This window comes from Morone saxatilis, unplaced genomic scaffold, assembly GCF_004916995.1.
Source record: "Morone saxatilis isolate NCDOM2014 unplaced genomic scaffold, NCSU_SB_2.0 Contig9, whole genome shotgun sequence".
Taxonomy (NCBI): domain Eukaryota; kingdom Metazoa; phylum Chordata; class Actinopteri; family Moronidae; genus Morone; species Morone saxatilis.
Window position 1 is genome coordinate 15,699,494 of NW_023340268.1, and position 17,987 is coordinate 15,717,480.

At 42.6% G+C, this 17,987-nt stretch overlaps 1 protein-coding gene across 1 annotated transcript in view; it reads left to right on the plus strand.

Moving 5' to 3' along the window:
- The window catches only part of adgrb2 (adhesion G protein-coupled receptor B2), a 150,324-nt gene extending 132,854 nt beyond the window's left edge, over positions 1 to 17,470 (plus strand). Inside the window, exons 31-33 of the mRNA XM_035681617.1 lie at positions 2,414 to 2,527; positions 11,871 to 11,924; positions 14,006 to 17,470. Of these exons, the coding sequence (XP_035537510.1) occupies positions 2,414 to 2,527; positions 11,871 to 11,924; positions 14,006 to 14,182 (345 nt within the window). The 3' untranslated portion in view covers positions 14,183 to 17,470. The remainder of the gene's footprint in view (positions 1 to 2,413; positions 2,528 to 11,870; positions 11,925 to 14,005) is intronic.
- Positions 17,471 to 17,987: the final 517 nt, after the last annotated feature.

Here is a 17,987-nt window from a genome sequence, read left to right on the forward strand (position 1 = left end):
TCTCGATGCTGGAGCTTCGAGGAAAGATCTCGGGCCCTCGGCCCCCGTCATCGGGCCTGTTCTGCTTTCTTGTGCTTCTGCCAGGATGAGTAACGAAAGGAGAGCAAAGACGCATTGCTAAACCCCTCCTCTTCGCAACCTGGTTTCTCCTTTGGGCATTTAGAAACGTTCAATGAACGTATGTTTCAGACCTACCGTTAGCATAGTATGCTGGTTTCTCCACAATGGCCCTTAGACCTGTCCAACTTCTTATCTGGTCTTGATCTTGGGAGGGCTCAATCAATCGTAGCCATCAATGGGGGGAACAAAACATCCACTGACATGTACATGTAAATCAAATAATGCGTGGGTCATGTCATCTTGGCGCGGTCCTGGTTGGAAAGAAAGCACAAAGTAGTGTGGTTCTTGCTGTCTGCATTGAGTAGCAAGTATTGCAGTTCTTGGGGGTCAACGAGCGTTATGGTGCGTCATAGGTTGATTTGGCTGTTATATCATGTTGGGAACCAAGTCGGGTTTGGCAGTGCCGTGAGTATGTATGGTGTCAGAATGACCTGTGTTCTGTGAATCTCCAGTCTCTAGCGGGAGTAAATCATAATACAGTAACCTACCTCTGCTTTTTGGTTGAGAATTTCAGTCTTCATTGTAGACTGTTTGGCAAAACTGGACTTGGGGACATTCACCCTCACCACGGAGATATATCTTGTATACAGGCAGGGTATGGTGTGATGGAGCAAGCTAGCTAACAGTGACTATGCCTGTTGTTTTACTTATCTGCGCGAAAAAATTTACTGGAGAGTCATTTGTGGCCGCTGCATGAATTTAGTACAAGGAGACTGGCCTCTCCTGCGAAATAACTCTTTTTCTCGAGTCAATTGCACTATTGACTTTTGGGATAAAGGGGCTTGACATAGGGAGAACCACGTACAATAGTGTACACTTCCATGAACTTTAAGTGGAAGGTAAACATTCTTATCCAGTTTTTATTTTTATTGTTTTTTACCTTATTGGAGGTCTTGCCCCAAGCCTTTTTAGACTGTCAAGATTTTTTTTTAAGTTATTATTTTGGGGCCTTTTATTGCCTTATTTGCATAGTGGACAGCCGGGAAGATATGGACAGGATAAGGGTAGAGAGAGAGGGGAGGGACACACAGAAAGCGGCGCCAGGTCAGCAATGGTTTTTTCTTTTTGAAAACCCTGGGCCGCTGCAGCAACTCAGTATATGGGTCGCCAGCTCTACCAACTTAGCTAACCAGGCGTCCCAGACTGTCAAGAATTAACTTTATACAAGCAAACTTAATTAAGAATATAGCCTTTTAGGGGAAATAATACTGAAAACTTAAAGGAGTTCTCCATTGATTTAGTATACCACTTAAAGTTGGACTTGCAAGAGACACAATTAAAAAAAGGAGCAGTCAAATTGTGATGTTCTGAGTTTTAGTTCCTAGCATGATTCAAGCTCCAAAAATGCTGGATCCTTCATTTCCCAAAATGCAACCCAGTAGCATCCTTTATTAGGCTGCTCCCATTGTTCTTTATTTTGAAGGTTATGTATCACTTTCAGGTCATACTTTATACAGGATTTATTGGAATTTCATGAAAACCTAAAACCATATGACTCAGACAAGGATGTGCCAAAAATTAAAAAGGAAAACTAAAGCCATAGCAGCAAAAAGACACGAAGCAAGGAACTAGTAGCACCTTCCTAGCTGAGCAAAGATGAGAGTGCCCACTCTGAAGTAATTGGAGCCAGTGCTAAGCGCCAGTCCTGGCCAGTAAGTGTGCGGGTGTGCGCTGGCATCTTGCCCCTGTGTCACTTTCAACCTCGCAAGCTGCTTTGACGATTAGCTACTGCCGAGCAGCTCCAGAACTGCCCATTAGCACAGAGAGACAACAGCAGTGGCACTGACAAATGCAGTTTGTTGTCAGAAAATTAAAGATCTGAATTTAGCTGCCTTCTAGACAGACGTATTCAGAACACGGGGTAGGCAGTTTTTGTCGATATCCTTCGCAAGGGCAAAAGTTGAATTCCAGTCCATCTGTTAGATGTTTAATGAGTTAGACACAATCCTTAATAGGACCACCCGCTAGCTGGCTCCAGTCTGTAACAATGGCATTTATGTCAGTCATTTTCACCAAATTTTCACTTCAAGGACTCCTCCGCAGCACTCCAAGTTTCCAAATTCTTAAAGACTCAGGAAGCGGATGATGTATGAGCATGAGCCAGCAATCGATCGATCTGTCCGCGTCCCTCTCTAACACCTTTTTCATGGCTGCCATCACTGCAGTCCCTCAGCCTTTTACCCATTCTTGTTCCCCTGCCTGCCCCTATATTGGCCCACTCCTCCTTCCTTTGGCTTTTTTTTTTGTTTCTATTTGGTTCATTTTTGCTGTCCCTTCCTTTCTTCCCTTCCAGAAAGTGATGCACACTCGCAAAAGACATTCTGAGCTGTACCATGAGCTCAACCACTCGTCCAAGTTCCACACCATAGACAGGTATAGCAGGGACCCAGCCATGTCCACATTCAAGGTAAGACCATTGCCCAAACGCGGGATTGGAACCCGCTGTACCTATGCACCTCTACCCCCTCCTGCACTTTGTCACAACCCTAAAACCCCACCCCTTTAACACTGAATAGCTGATACTGGAAGGCAAACGCTGACCTCTGCGCAGATCAAAATTGCAGTAGTATGCTTCACAAAAAGTGGTCAATGCTGGGTAATTATTATCAGCACTATAGTGATACTGCATTTACTTTTAAATGCAGCTCTCAGATTATAGTTCAGAGTAAAGATCTCAGTAATATACAGCATAAGGTACATTTGAAAGTGATTGTATTAATTATGGTATCTTTTTTCTAGTCAACTTGCTGCCTTAGAATGTAAAAAAAAACATTGTTTGCTCTAACAAGGGAACTTGTACTTATCTCATCCGTAGAGAATTGAACAATAGCTACCTCATGAATATAACTTAAGAGGCACATTTTATTCCAGCTTTCTTACTGCAAATATCTTTTTATACCCGCTTTAATTGGCCTGAAGTTAATTCATTCTCACTTGTGCTTGGTGCCTTATTAAATACTTGTCAAAACTGATCACATGAGCTGTTAGCTGAGGGATAATCAATCATTGCCGGTTAATGAAATCCAAATTCTGCAATTTAAGACCTGTGAAACAATTTCTCACTCTTAACAAATCACCTCACCATAATGCATTGCTGAAAAAAAACAACAACACATGTGCCTATACACAAAGAGCGTTGTCTATGCCTGTGTCACACTGGTTAATCTGTCTGTTTAATTGGATTATTTGTCTATGTACTGTACAGTGTTTTTTCATGTTCGTGTATGTGTCTGTGGGGGTGGTTAGGCGTGTGTCTGAGTGTGTGTCAGCAGGGTGCTTGGGTGGGCACCTGTGAGCATGAGACTTCTTTGAATCATTAATACACCATTAGCAGCAGACGAAAGAGTCCCTGCTTGCTCTGTACTGACCTTCAGAGGGCCAGTTTCATTAAGATTTAAACACACGCGCACATGCTCGCACTCCCCTCATCTGCTGAGCTTTAGTGCGTAGAGCCATGATGAGTTAGTCAACCTTGATAGGTGTACTTTCCCCTGGCATCGGCGGCATGCTGGTTCACATCTAATTTATACTGCCAGAAGAGGAACAGAGGCCAGTCTGACATCTCTCATATTCCCCACGCTGGGAAGCCACACGCATACTGTACACACACACTCGCACGTAAGCACGCTGCCATTTCCCAATGCCAGACCGGCGGCCTTTCCCTTCACTCCTCATTTGCTCAACGTCTTGATCAAGATTTTCAGAAGCTCTGGCCAGCTCCCCGTTCATTAATGCCAAGCAAATATTTTATGGAAGAGAAGAAAAATGGCAGGCTGCTTGCAAAGGCATGAGCCATATATTAGAAGTCTGTGGTTCTTAACAGTTGCGCTGCAGCATGCTAATGTGCCTCAGAGGGAGCTCAGGTGCGCTTTGAGATTATGCCCAAATGTAAAAGAAATGAAAGCCCAGCCACAAATAATAGATAGGCTGTATTTAAACTAATTAAGACAAATTGGAACGCATATTTCCTGTGGGTTACGGACGTCATATAAGTTATGAAATGAGAGGACAGCATAGATATGGCTTACTCATCCAAATCCATTATGTTAAAAGTAAGTAGGCAGTTCACTTAACTGTGAATAATTACACGGATAATGCTATCAGTGTCAGGCCTTTGACAGGACCCAGCTTGAGTTCAGCTCTACTGTTGTCAACATCTCACTTTGAGAGTCACCCCCAGACACGGACATGCTGACTATACAGTAATTATGGAGATGAGAGGGATGTGTGCGTGCGTCTGTGTAGGTGGGTGTGTGTGTTTCATATTAATCGGCCTGTGTGTGTGGCTGCATGCCCCCGTGTGGGTGCGTGATTGTAGGCATGCGTGTATGTGTGTGTCCTCTTGTCCCTTTTTGTTTGTGTGTTTATCTGTTTTATGTTTGAGATCAGTGTGTTGCACTGCCTGTGTTTGGAGCACATAAAGTGTGTTTAGGAGACAATTAATGCATGAGTAATGATATAATCGTTTCATAATAACTTTAATAACCTCCTTTTTATGCCATATGACAAACACTGACAATGATTTTCACATATACTACATGGTGGTTTGATTTAGTAGCAAACATAATTGCATTTCACTGGGATATCTTCTCACGGATGGACACCCAAAGTATGTGAAAGTTGATACTCAGCCTTAACTTCATATGGCCAATTGACCATCTCACCTTTTAATTATGAGAGAGGTTAGCCAGTTCCAGGCAAAACCAGTAGAGGAAAAACCCTCAGCCCCCCTTACCTCTCTAATGATGAGTCATCTACCTGGAGCAATGATACCTCAAAAACCCATTAACCTCCCTGACGTTTGCAGGCCTCTCTCTCCTTTAAAGTGCCTAAACAGTGTTTTAACCCACACCCTAAACAACCTGTGACCCCTTCTAACCGATGCGGCCGTGTTCGCCCACCACAGGTCCCCCCTCCCCCACCACCGAGGCACAACACCGAGCCGTCACTAGTGCGCAGAACGTCCCTTGTTTACAAAGAAAGTCAACGTAAGGCATACTAAACCCCCACATAAACCCCCGTGCAGTAGAGCCCCTCTAACATACTCTAAGGCCGATGAGTTGATGCGCTACATGACACTGTGTGTATCTCATAGTTTGCTGTATCTGTGTTCCTGTTCTGCAAAAATGTACATTTCACATGTCATTAACTGTTCACTAAACCTTTCCCCCAATCAGAAGTTGTCCAATCATAGCTTAGCAACAGTAACTAGGCACAGCAAACCTGTTAGGGTTAATCCCAGCCAATATTACCTGAGATAGGGTTAAGTTTGCCAAACTGGAATGCTAGTTTAATTAGTTAACTAGCTACAGCTGATTTTACAGCAAAGCATTTCGGACAACAGAATCGGTGGTCACCAGCTAAAAATGAGAAATCTGCTTTTGTCGAACTCTGTCTAAAATCAAGGACCCACTCCTTCAAATGTAAGAATTCTAATGGTAAATCTGCCACCATTATTATGGCACACTGCATATGTGCTGTGTTATAATGGAAAGCTTGACAGGTGCAGCAAAACTGATTGGGGGGTGGGGTTTACGAACATACTCATACAGACTCTTACTATTTGCAGTTACAGCCACACAGACAGGGTCTATGAGCTTACTCCCATGCAGCTGCTCATCTACTACCCATCAGCGCTGTCTCATAGTGAAGTGCCTAAATATTAGCTGGTCCCCTAGCGGTGTGGTGGTGTAACAGTTCAGTGCGTCACAGCTTGTACCCCCTGTGCTTCTGCATTCATGTAATGAATGCTAATTTCCCTTCCTTCATCAAGTCCTGTACAAATTCATATTCTAATACAATCTGGAATCATTGTAACCAGAGATATGGATTTGTAAGGTGGTCTGATGCAGGACTGGATTTATCTCCCATGATTAAAACAAGGACATAGAAGGACTTTTTTTGTTGTTGTTTAGCTGTTTTGGGTTGTGTTTTCATTGCTGTAGCACCACTGTGTGTGATGTGACAATCCATACAGTCATTGTGCCCATCTCAGTGTCTGAAACACCATAACTGAGTGATAAATCAGTTCATAAAGACAATGACCCATCCAAACCAATTTATAATCACCTCATAAACCATGATATTCTGCTCATGAACTAGCTCATTGGCACTAAAACGGGGCCAAACACGATGCACTTTGTATGGGTGCTGGTGAAATACTATAGGAAATATCACAAGGACTTATGGGGTCAGAAGAGACTTGATCCATTTTACTTCTCTGGAAAGGTAGGATTTCTGTGTTTGCTGTGTTGAGGAGATGAGTGGATATCAGAAAATGTCACACACATGGGCACACCTATTTCTGCTTTCACATCTTATCCAATTTTCTGTGTAAGTGCAGTGGGCTCAAAGTGGTCTCGGGCATTACATGTACCATCACAGATAAAATCCACATACTTCATACTTCTTTTGATTTCTGCTTTTCTTGTCCTTAATGCCACCTGTTATACTGTTATTAACTGTCTTGCCTGGGAACTGGTAATCTGTATCCTTACCACACTGATAGCTTGAGGCTGTTAAGTGATGACTCAGTGTTACGCCTAATAGATGCAAACAGAGGGCAAAGACGTGACCGGAAAGAGAGTGGGGGGGGGGGGGGGGGGGACACTATATAACAAGACTCCCCATTAACCTCAGTGTTGAAAATAACCTTGTCTGTCGTTTCTGTTAGGCTGCTGAAGCTAGCAGAGCTATTCCCGTAGCCTGAAAATGAATGTACATGTTGCCCTAAATATATACATGACATTTTAAAATCTACTCTGTGAAATGGCTTACTGGTAAACTATGGCTAACAAAGGTCAGTTGCAGGCTGTGACATATATTTCTCCTGCAGGTTTCACACATCTGTGCACATTTTTAATGCGGTAAGATACGTAGCAACTGTTTTGTGGGTCACTGTGAGCTTATGTTGATTGATTGTGGATTGTTAGCTGTTATTAGGCTTTGTTTACATGGGGACAGCTTCTGACTTTGAATTGTGTGTGTCTGTTTTGGTATAGATACACAGTTATCTGCCCCCATAAGAGAATAATATCTGTTGCAGTGGTACGACTTAGATGAAGTGGATAGAAAGTGGGCTGCTCTTTAATGCTAATGATGAAAACAAATTCAAATCCTGCTCTGTTTTAAGTACAGTGGATGCTGTGGCAGAGGCCATATGGCGAGCTGGGGGATGGATTCCATTTTACATTGTGTCTCACGTAATGGAGACAGGATACAAATGGAATCAGTGGGGTTACTGAAAGACGGAGTAGATGCAGTGTGTATGTAACACAGTATCCCTGCCTGCGCTAATGTTTAGATTTAGAACGGTTTCTTGGCCTCCGTCACTGTGGAGTTAGCCCGTCGTTCTCTATCCTCTCCACAGGGTTCAGAAGGTCGTAACACAAATTTGCATGCAGTGCCCAATGATGCAGTGTTCTGCCTCTCTGTGTGGGATGGACGGTGTGTGTGTAAAAGAGAGAGAGAGAGTTCGCACTGCGTAATGGCCTGGCTGATGCATTTTTTAGCTCTCAAATGGGATATATTTCCATCCCGTCGTCTGCTGTGTTCCTGATTAAATGAAGCATGCTTGGCTTCCCTCTCCAGATAGGCAGCGAGGAGTTGTGCAGAACGCAGTGGGATGGAGCGAAAGACAAAGGAAACAAGTACTCTGCTTTGTTGTGATTTCACTCATGCTAGATCAGAGCAGGGACAGCGAGCAAATTTTCGTTCATGAAAGATGCATTTGCTATTCAATCTAAGTGGCTGTAGGCGTCCTTTTGAATCCTATGCTGAAAGTCTGGTCTGCTAGGCTACATATGGAAATACATTGTGGTATCGTATAAGAGGGCTCTACCATTAGCCTGCCCCATAAAAGAGAGGTGAGACCTGGGGTGCTCTCTTTATGCCTCCACAGTTAACATTAGTGGCTGTTATTGATATTTCAGTGATGTTTTTAGGCCACTGAAGGGAAATTTAGGTAAGGTAATGTGTATGCTTTGAGGATGTCTCATGTAAAATGAAGATGTATAATTTTAAATGACAAAAGACTCAATTTTTGTTGATTCAGAGGGGGCAATTTGCCTGCACTTGCAAACCCCGTAGGTCTTGATAGTCAATTTGCTGGCATTAAGCTAAGGGGCTTCAATTTCACATTCCAGCAATAAACCAAGTCCTCCCCTCTTCTTCCTCTTCATATCTCATTCTCCCTTCAATTCATCCTCACGGCTTGACATTTTCTCTCTCCCGTCGCCCTCATTTTCCCATTTCTCCCTCTAAACTCAGCCTTCAGTGGCACGTTTGAGGCATTAATTGAATAATTAATTCCTCTCATTAGCTTGTTTTTAATTATTTCCTTGCCCCCCTTCTCCGTGCCGAGCATAAACTCATCAACTGTTTTCACCCTTCCACACAAATTGCCCATGAAAACTGAGGGCTGGCGGAGTGTAGCTTTAGCACACTGGCTCTATCAGTGGCTCCTAATGAGGGGACGGTTAGCCCAGGCGGAACAAGCCCAACACTAGCTTCGTGCACCAAGAGGCACAATACTAATTTAGCTCATTTAGTGTCCTTGGGCCAATTAAAGGGAGGTGAAAAGGGCCGAATCGCAATTTTTTTTTACTAAAGGAACACAGGCCTTGGATTGCATTGCGCTGCACTGCACAGGCCCAGACAGCAGCGAACCAAGCCTGTGTGTCTGATTGCTCGTTTGTTTGCAATGTGTTGCACTAATGGAATTTATTTGCCCTACATTCTCTAGATTTGGCTCCTTTGAAGGGCCTTATTACTTGTGACACAGATTCATTCCCAGCTAAGGGGTAAATGGTGCTAAAGACTGCTATGCCCAGTTAGTCTATTTTTGTGCCCCCTAATAAATTATGCCAGTACTGAATGGGAAATCAGGATCATTATCTTGATGATATAATGAAATAAACACACAAAGATGGCTTCAAAGAGTCCACTTCTGGTGCAGTGACTCAAAGCCCACTGACAGCTATAAGACTATAGTCGTGTTCTGATATCCACTCAGTCTTCTTTTGATGTTACTTTTATTTTCTCCATGTATAAATGTGATTTTTAAATTTGTTTCATTTGAGCCTTACACTCATTGTACTGTTATGTCTTTTCTTTGCCTTACTGCCACATTTTATTGATTTTTGTTTTTTGTTTTTTTGTTTTCTGTTTTTATGTCCTTTGTTGGCTGACTGGGCCTTGTGTTGCATGCTTGTTGTCATGTCCCAGTTTGAATCTAGCCAGACAGTCAGCAGAACCATGGGCATCCAAGTCAACAAAGGTAAAGTTAACCTGCTTACCCACAACCACCTGTCCCCCCCATCATCTCCCAAAGACAGCCTGCCACATTGCTCACCCACATTCAGACACAATTTCCATTTCGTGGTCCAAATGAGGGGGACTGAGTGGCAGTGAGTGGGCAACATACACCAACACTGTTGCGGAGGCTTCTCTCGATGTTTGTGCAGTAGCGTCTTTTTTCTAGTATGTACTATCCCTACAAACTGTTTTCTTCACTTAGCTTTGTCACGCTTGCAGCTTGTAGCATTTTCTCTCAGATAATCGTGCAGCTTGCCTGAAACATTCCATCATTGGGGAATTTAGCTAAGGTTTTCCGATCAGTGATGGACAGTATATTCCATATTGCCAGTTCCATTGCAAAACACTGATGGTGCACAAACTTTGCATTTAGAAGTTAATTACTGAATCACGTTTGATGCTTTGAATGCTGATAAAAGGACTCATTATGGTGATTGAAAGTCTGTCAGGCATGAATTTAGTCTATCACAGATGGTTGATAATGTTTGTCCTGTTGCCAACCCTGATATTTCTGGCTTTTTACATAGTGTAAAGATAATTGTTTTTTTTTGTTTTTTTTTTTACAAATGCTGCATATGTTGGACATATGTTGAAAGAAAGTAGAAATGATGTAGTGTTAGGAGAAAGTCACTGAAGTATGTAAGCATTAATGTGTTAGTAGCAGGTGGAGGTGGAGCTTACTTTAACTACCATATGGTGGTATATGTGTCATACTTTACAGCATTATGAGCATTATGATTTGTGTGTAAAATCTTAATCAGTAAAGTAATTATAAAATAAAGCTGTCGGATAACTGCAGTGAAGTAAAAAGCAATACTCAAGTGAAGTACAAGTACCTTGAATATTTATTTAAGTGCAGCACTTGAGTAAATGTAGATTAAAGTACTGGATTTACATTCCACCACTGATGCCGCTGAAAACATATCAATTCAAAGTATCAAACTGTTGTGTACCAGATGCAAATTTCAAGATTCTATACATTTTCAACATGTAGGCTCGCTAATGAGCACATCACATATGACAGTAAATCAAGATACCCCCAGGCAATATGCCAAGCCCAGAAATGTTTTTAATCTCCGAATGGGTGAACTTAAATCTTACATAGAAGAAACCAAACACACACACACTCTTTTAGACACGCTCCCAAACACTCTTAGGCGGAATGATGTACTATTTCATCTGCAGATTTTTTAATGATGGGAAAAATGTAGGACATAAACTTACAATTGCTGCAGAAAACTTTTAACAATACTCTGAAATACTTCTCACAAAAAAAAGGGTCCAGTCAATATTAGCCAAGTTGTTAGAGCCACTATAGGGAATCAATTTGGGCCTAGACTTGAGGCGGACTGGGATTTCCATTCCCCTCCCCAAACACCTAGTGACACACACATCATTTCTAGAGCTGTCAGCCCGTCAACACAACTACCAAGAAAACAGCAATACCAAGCAACATAGAACTTTTTTCTAATTTCTGCACTAGTATCGCTGGACTCATCACCAGCTCACACCCTGACCAGACAATTAAAAAAACACCTAGAAATTCAGAACACCTATAAATATTGGACTAAAAAACAACAGACCACCCATACAGAAGCAAGCCACCTTACGCCGCAGTTTACAACATAAAAAAAAACATAGATAACACTGCAGAGGTACAGCAGGGGAAGCTAGGTTTATGTGTTTAAGCCAGGGGCGGGACATACAGAGTCAGCAATGTTCGTTTTATAGCCGAGCTTTAACTATTTTATGTGTTGTATTAACACATACACTATCAAATCAATAATGCAGAAAGTGTAGATAGCATTTCTATGCACTAATAACCTGATTAGTTATCCAGTTTCAACATTATTTAGAATACATGAGCTCCAAAGCCTCTAGCACTGCACAGCAGATTCACTGTAGCAGCTTTTAGTATTAGATTACTTTACGCCCACATGCCGTCCGTTCTTTTATCCCCTGTATAGTAGTTGTAGCGGCTATTAGTGTCTCACTCACTCTGTCCCTGCTTCGTCACTTTTCCTCTAAGCTCTGACAGCTCAGGATGTTAAAAAACACTGCCTGTTCCAACACACTTGAATTATGCTTGTATAACCATGCAGACGTTGCGTGTCCGATCATTGTTTGCACTGTTTCTGCTCATGTGTGCATGTTGTGAGCGTGTACACATGTGTTTTGTCATGAGAGAGCTGATGAGGGGGATTTGGGAAACTGAGGCAGAGAGAGAGAGAGAGAGGGTAAGGTGTAAGCACAAAACAACAACTGCCTGTTCACCTGCTGAAGGTGTGGGAACAATGCTATTGTTTCAGGGCAGAGTTGTCAGTGACTGTGATCCCCCCCACCCAACCCCTTTCCCCTGCCCTCCCCCTTCTTCTCTCTCTCTGTCTCTCTCGTCACCCCCTCCTTGTCTTCTCCCTCCCATTTCATCACCACAGAGGGAAAAGCGATGGAGCATTTCGTCTGCCGGAGGTGAAAAGAACTCGTCGAGTGTAAGTAGAGGGGGTTTCTGGCAGAGAGAGGGAGAAAGAGTGGGATGAGATGGGGCTTTGGGGCAAGGAGGGGAATGGAGGCAGGCAGAGATGGCGAAAGGGAACGGATAGACACGCAGTGGCAGCACAATCGTGTTAGCCTAGTCTCCCAGGGATAAAGTTGGGCTTAACTGCAGCATTACCCACACTCCTGCATTACAAAATGTTCCTTCGCCAGCATTTAGCATGCAAATTGGCTCCCAGATTATGCCTTTTGTATTCATTTTACCAACTGTCAGGCTGTGACGCAGGGAGAATGATAATCAGGCAGATATTGCCCCCTAGCGCTCCGGCGACGATCATCACACTGCGAGGCGGAGGGGAGGAGGGAGGGAGGGAGTGCTGTGCTACTGCAGATCAATGAGTTGTGTGTACTGCATATATGTGTGTGTGTGTGTGTGTGTGTGTGTGTGTGTGTCTGATGATGAGATAGACAGGGATTGAGGGTGTGAATAGCTCAAAGTGAATTGCGTATGAGTACTTTATAAGAGTTGGTGCAATGAAGGGAAGGCGTGAACGAAATGAAAGAAGGAGATAGCTGAGTTGCAGATACAGGAGTGCTCTCTAATTGATGGCATACGTACAAACAATCACATAGGGGTAGATACTTGCACAGCTAATGCACATCTGGTATTCCCCTCTCAAATACACTTTTAAAAGCACTCATCAGGATGTGTTGTCCTGCAAGACATACTCCGTGAACACTCATCCTCTTAATGTTCATTTAGACTATGACTATTGAGCCCCATGCAGTCCAGGAAGCTCCACTGCAGCTCGGTCCATCATGTCTTCGAGAAGCACCACAAGTTTGTCTTTATATGTTTTGCTCCTCCGAGAGTCATGTGGGCTAACGATCCCTCATGCCTTTCCCAGTTCGTATCTGTGAAATCATTATCTCCGATATAATGAGTCCGATTTGAATAATGGCCCTTATCTGATGCATAATGCTACCTCTAATTCCGTCTTTAGCTAATCCCCCAACATGTATTTTACATGCATAGTGGGCACATCTGTGGACCACATGCAGCGATCACAGACCCATGGTTTTCTGCTTTTATCCGCAAAGGTTACTGATTCGGAGAGGTGGGAGATAAAGTGAGACAGGTATATTCTTTCTAAATAAAAGAACAGAGGTATTTTTTGATAGAAAAATGGAAAGGTGCTTTGAACTACAGGTATGTATGGTACTGCTTTTTATTATTTATGTTAACTAACCTTTTAGACATGGCACTGAGGCAGTGGTTTGGCCTCTCTGTGTGTATGTTGATATTTGCCATGCTTAGAGACAAAAGATTCAATTTAGGTATCTCCAAATCTGTGTGTCAGGTATTTCATTTAAAGGAAAAATGTCAGCTTACTACAACTTAGGTCTCATTTCGTAGTGTTGGCCATCATTTCTATCCATTTTGAAAACACTGTACTCACAAAATTCAATTCAAATTTGGAAACGCCATTGATGCAAAGTCTGACATGGCAAGAAACACGTGTAGTCCGATGATTACACATTTTGGAAACAGTTTAGTGAGGTTATCTAAACCACTTCATAAGACCAAAAGTGAGTGTGCCCAACATGTCTGTTAAGTACAGTAGGTCAAACTTGAACTTGAACCAGGAAGTCAGCAATATTTAACCCATCAGTGTGCCCCAGGGCCAGCATGAGCTGTGGGCCCCCAGTTTCCTGGGTCCCTGGATCCCAAAGTTAATGTGGTTATAATTTGATTGAAAACCAGTTGATATAAGAAGATGTACTACTGTATGTAAGCACAACTGGAAGTAAGTAAGTTTGGACGAGGAAAATGTGTAGAATACACTATATATTTGGTTCTGCTGCTTGTTTCAGTGTTTTTAGTTGTATTTCTATGTCTGGTTGTTAATGTGGTTTAGCAGGAAGGTTGTCTGTAAACTCTAATAGATGATGAAGACAGACCTCTCTCTTCCACATAAGTGTGTCTAATCTAACTGACTTTAACGTCTGCACTGTGCCTTCATTTTCCAATATTTCTCCTTATATGGCGCTTTTCCTTGTCCTCTTTCTCCATCAGGACAAGTCAACCCCGGAGGACCAGAGCTCCTGGGACAGCTTCAAAACCATGACCCCCGAGCTGTCCATTGTTCCTGGGGAGCAGAAGGACCGGATGGAGCTGCACAATAAGAACTGGGACTCCTCCTCTGCTAACACCCCTGACTCGTCCGAAGGAGACTTCCAGACTGAAGTGTGAAGACACACGGATGTACACGCACTCACTTGAATACACACATGCTCATGCCGAGATGCAGATGCACACAGAGATACTGAACTTCTGAAAAGCTATACATAAGTACATGATTTTCCGCAAAGATCTCACACACACTGCTCCCCGTCTCCTGCAATGTGCTCTGTCAGATCCCATACTGTATTTGTTTACTGCTGCAGTGGACAGACATGGAAAGAAGACTGTTCTACTCTATATTTTCGCAAAGACTATTGAAAAGAAAGAACAGGGGCTTGACACGTCTGTGACTGACAAAGATTTTTAAAAGAAGTTAAGAAAACTATGAAAAAACTTATTTCTGAGAAAAATGTCTTGATTTTATTCTGGAGAAAAAAGAAAATCTCTTTCAATTGTTTAATGATTTGGGGGGGAAAAAAGAAAAAGAAGAATATTTCTGCACCGTTCAGTTCTTTTTATAGCAAGGGGAAAAAAATCTCACTGAGGTTTCTCACACTGGTAGCCCCCTAGGCACCCTGCTTTCATTTATTTCCTTTTCCCTTCTAATGGATGACGAAAGCATTCAGTGTCTCAGTCTTTCCTTTTTTATTTTCATTAGTTTCTTTTTCATCATTTTGGATGGATAGGGGATGGGGGGACAGGGGAAAAGCTGCTCCTTGATATGTGCCATCCTTTCCACTTTTTTCAGGTTCCAGTTCAACAGTCCCAGCCATCCATTTCTCTCACGTCCTCCGTGTCAACATTGTATTCCCCCTTTTTGTGTATTTTCTATGGTTTAGCTAAAGAAACGTCCTCCCCTGTGGTTTGAAACTTTTAATGAAAAGATATTACGATTGAAACAAAGAACTGAGTTGTGTTCTATGGTCTAACTGTTCAAGAGGAATTGATTTATTTTCAAACTGGTTTGGTTTGTGCTTGTGCTGCATTTTTTTTTCTCATTATTTTTTTCTTTTCTTTTTATTTCCTGTGAGAATTAACCCATGTGGAACTTAAAAAAACATGATTTAGGACACCCACAGCACATAAATGCTTTCTGAGGTAATGTGCGCCACATGTTACCCACCCATGAGGGAAAAGAAGGATCGCAATCACCATTCAGATTCTTGAATCTCCTTTTTTTTCTTCTTTTGTTTGCTTGGAGATAAAAGCCTTTAAAGATTGAAGCATCTGAATTCATTTCAGCCATCACCAATCACAGTAATTCCAGAGAAACAGAATATCTCAAGTCTTTTTCAGCCCAAATGGAATCCGTACAAGCTCTATTTAGCATCTCTCATTTCGCTAAAACCTATGCTGCTTAGAGTGAACTATTCATCAGTTTAGCGACTAACTTGCTCTTCCCCAGTTACTGAGGAAATGTTGTTAGCTTTACGTGACCTGAGGAGGTTTTTTCAAGCCAATAACATGTGAATCTAAACACCACCTGAGCCAAATTCTTCGTCCTTTTCCAAGAACCCCATCACAAATTTAAAGACAAACATGCCTCCCTCTTCTTTTTCGCCTACTGCCTTCCCTTCTCATTTCTCCTTCTCTGTTGCTCATTCTGCCCACCCAGCGTCGTGCTACCAGGAGGCATGAAATCTTAATGTTAGCAGTGAAGCCAGATGTATAATTCCTCGTTCGCATGAATCCCCGTCCGTGTGATTGTACCCTGCGCTTGTGAGCACAGCAGCTGCAGAAAGATAGAGTGAAATAGAAACGCAGTGAGGGGAGCCACAGAGGTTAGAAGGCTACAGGGTGGCAGAGTGAAGAGGGAAAAGCTAAAAAAAAAAAAAAAAAAGCCAGTGGTGGTGCTTCCTGCTTGACATTCTACATCCGTACTACCGACGCTACAAGAGGACAACCAGTTTCCCGCTGTTTCTACATTAGCACATCAGTCCTCGGCACACCAACAGAGGGATGGAGACAGTGTCAGAGTGCAGGATGAATTCAATAGATGGCTTGATAACTTTTCTGCCGATGTTCAAAGCTCGCCCAAATCTAACGGTGTGGAGAAACAGATGAGAGACAATTTAGGGCAGCAAAAAGTGCAAGAGAAAACTGTAGCCATGGAAAAAGATCCAAAAATATATAGCGAGAAAGCTAGAGGCAGACAGAGATGCAGATTAAGAAGGGGAGTGCTCAAAACAGTAATTACCCGGGGATGGCGATTTGTCCTGACATTTTCCAATGCAGCCCTCAAACCATCTGTTTAAAGATCCCTAATGTGGTAGTACTGCAGCACAGCGCAGATGGTGAGACAAGAGTGCGGCCCTCCTAACCTTTCAAGCTAATCAGCTGATACACAAACCTACAGCCCGCTCCCTCTCACAGGAGAGAGGGGTAGGTTCGGCCCCACGTCGCCCAGCTAAGGTCACATTCACCTGACCTTCTGTGCGGCTCAGGATTCAGATCTCCCGTACAGTGTGTCCAAACAGAAGCAAGCAGCGGTCCGTCAGCACCACGGTCTCAGTCAGTGGGTGATGCTGTATAGTGGAAGAAAACATCAGTCTCAGGGGAAACAGATTTGACCTTTACACAGACAAAACATTTTTTTTTTTAAATATATACAGTATATATATAAAACAGAACTTGTTAAAGAGAAAGCTGTAGATGAGCTCTCCCTATAAAGCCTTGTTCCCATGGTAACTTATAAATGGAATTTGATGAAAGGAGAAAAAAGGAAAGAAAAAGAAAGAAATGTGAATGTTTGATTTCAGCGCAGTGTGCGATTTCGTTCATTTTTTTCTCTGTATTTTGCTCATTGCACACGAACGGTGTGAGTAGGTTTCACCTCAGTGAGGGCCGGATTTTTAAGTGTTCACCTCCGAGAACGGTAAGTGCTTGACTGACTGAGATTGATGACTGATCATTTGAGTGTGCCACCGCAACTACGGATCATCCTGCAATTTCACAGTTTTCCTTTACTCTGATAAACTGATGCAAATGCTGACACATGAAGATGATAGAGTGTATGCTAGTACGTCAGATTGTTTTCCTTTTGTGTGTTGAAAGCCTGCCAAACTCAACAGCCCATGCAGAGAGATGAAACACGGGCAAGCCCAATTTGCAACTTAACTCCAGGCGGACACCAACTCCAAAACCTACTATACTCACCTTCACATCCACCTTCACCCTTTAGCCTTCGATGCTTAGGTGTTAACCGACTGCTACAACCATCCAACATTCCAGTTGATTTATTATTGAAAAACCCCCCTCCCTTTCCTTTTCTCCCTCATTTCTGTTCTTTTTATACATAAGATTGTACAAAGTAGTCCTCTAATGTTTTCATAGTGTCTTTTTATATGAAAATAAATTTTCAAATTGATCTCAGTGTCTCATATGTGTATGCGCGCTGCTTCAAGGGCATCTGTGGACGGGAACACGGGCCCTTTCTAGATTTGCAGTGTACTCGCAATCCCCATGTTTTCATAATATCACTCCGAGTGTTGGGCATGACAAACTCTGTTACCCAGAGGCACTGAAGCTTAACTGTGACCAATCAGAGGCCCCGCTGGTCTGTCTGAAAATGTAAAAGGGACAGTTCTGTGGGTTTGAAGTTATGTTGCACTGGAATAACCAAAGGGGGAAATGTCAACTCAAAGTGATTATTTCATTAAAAATGTATAAACTCTGAACGATATTTATGCTAATAATCACCCTCTTCCAAAGTGGAACTTCCCAAAAATGGTTTTGTTATGTAACATGGTGAAAATAGTCACAGTGGATGGACTTTAATAGTCCCATCCGGTGCTGGAATGAAGAGACATAAGGAGATGTCACAGTGCGCATGCCTCGGTCTCTCAATGTTTCCCTTCAAAGAGGCTTATGGGTA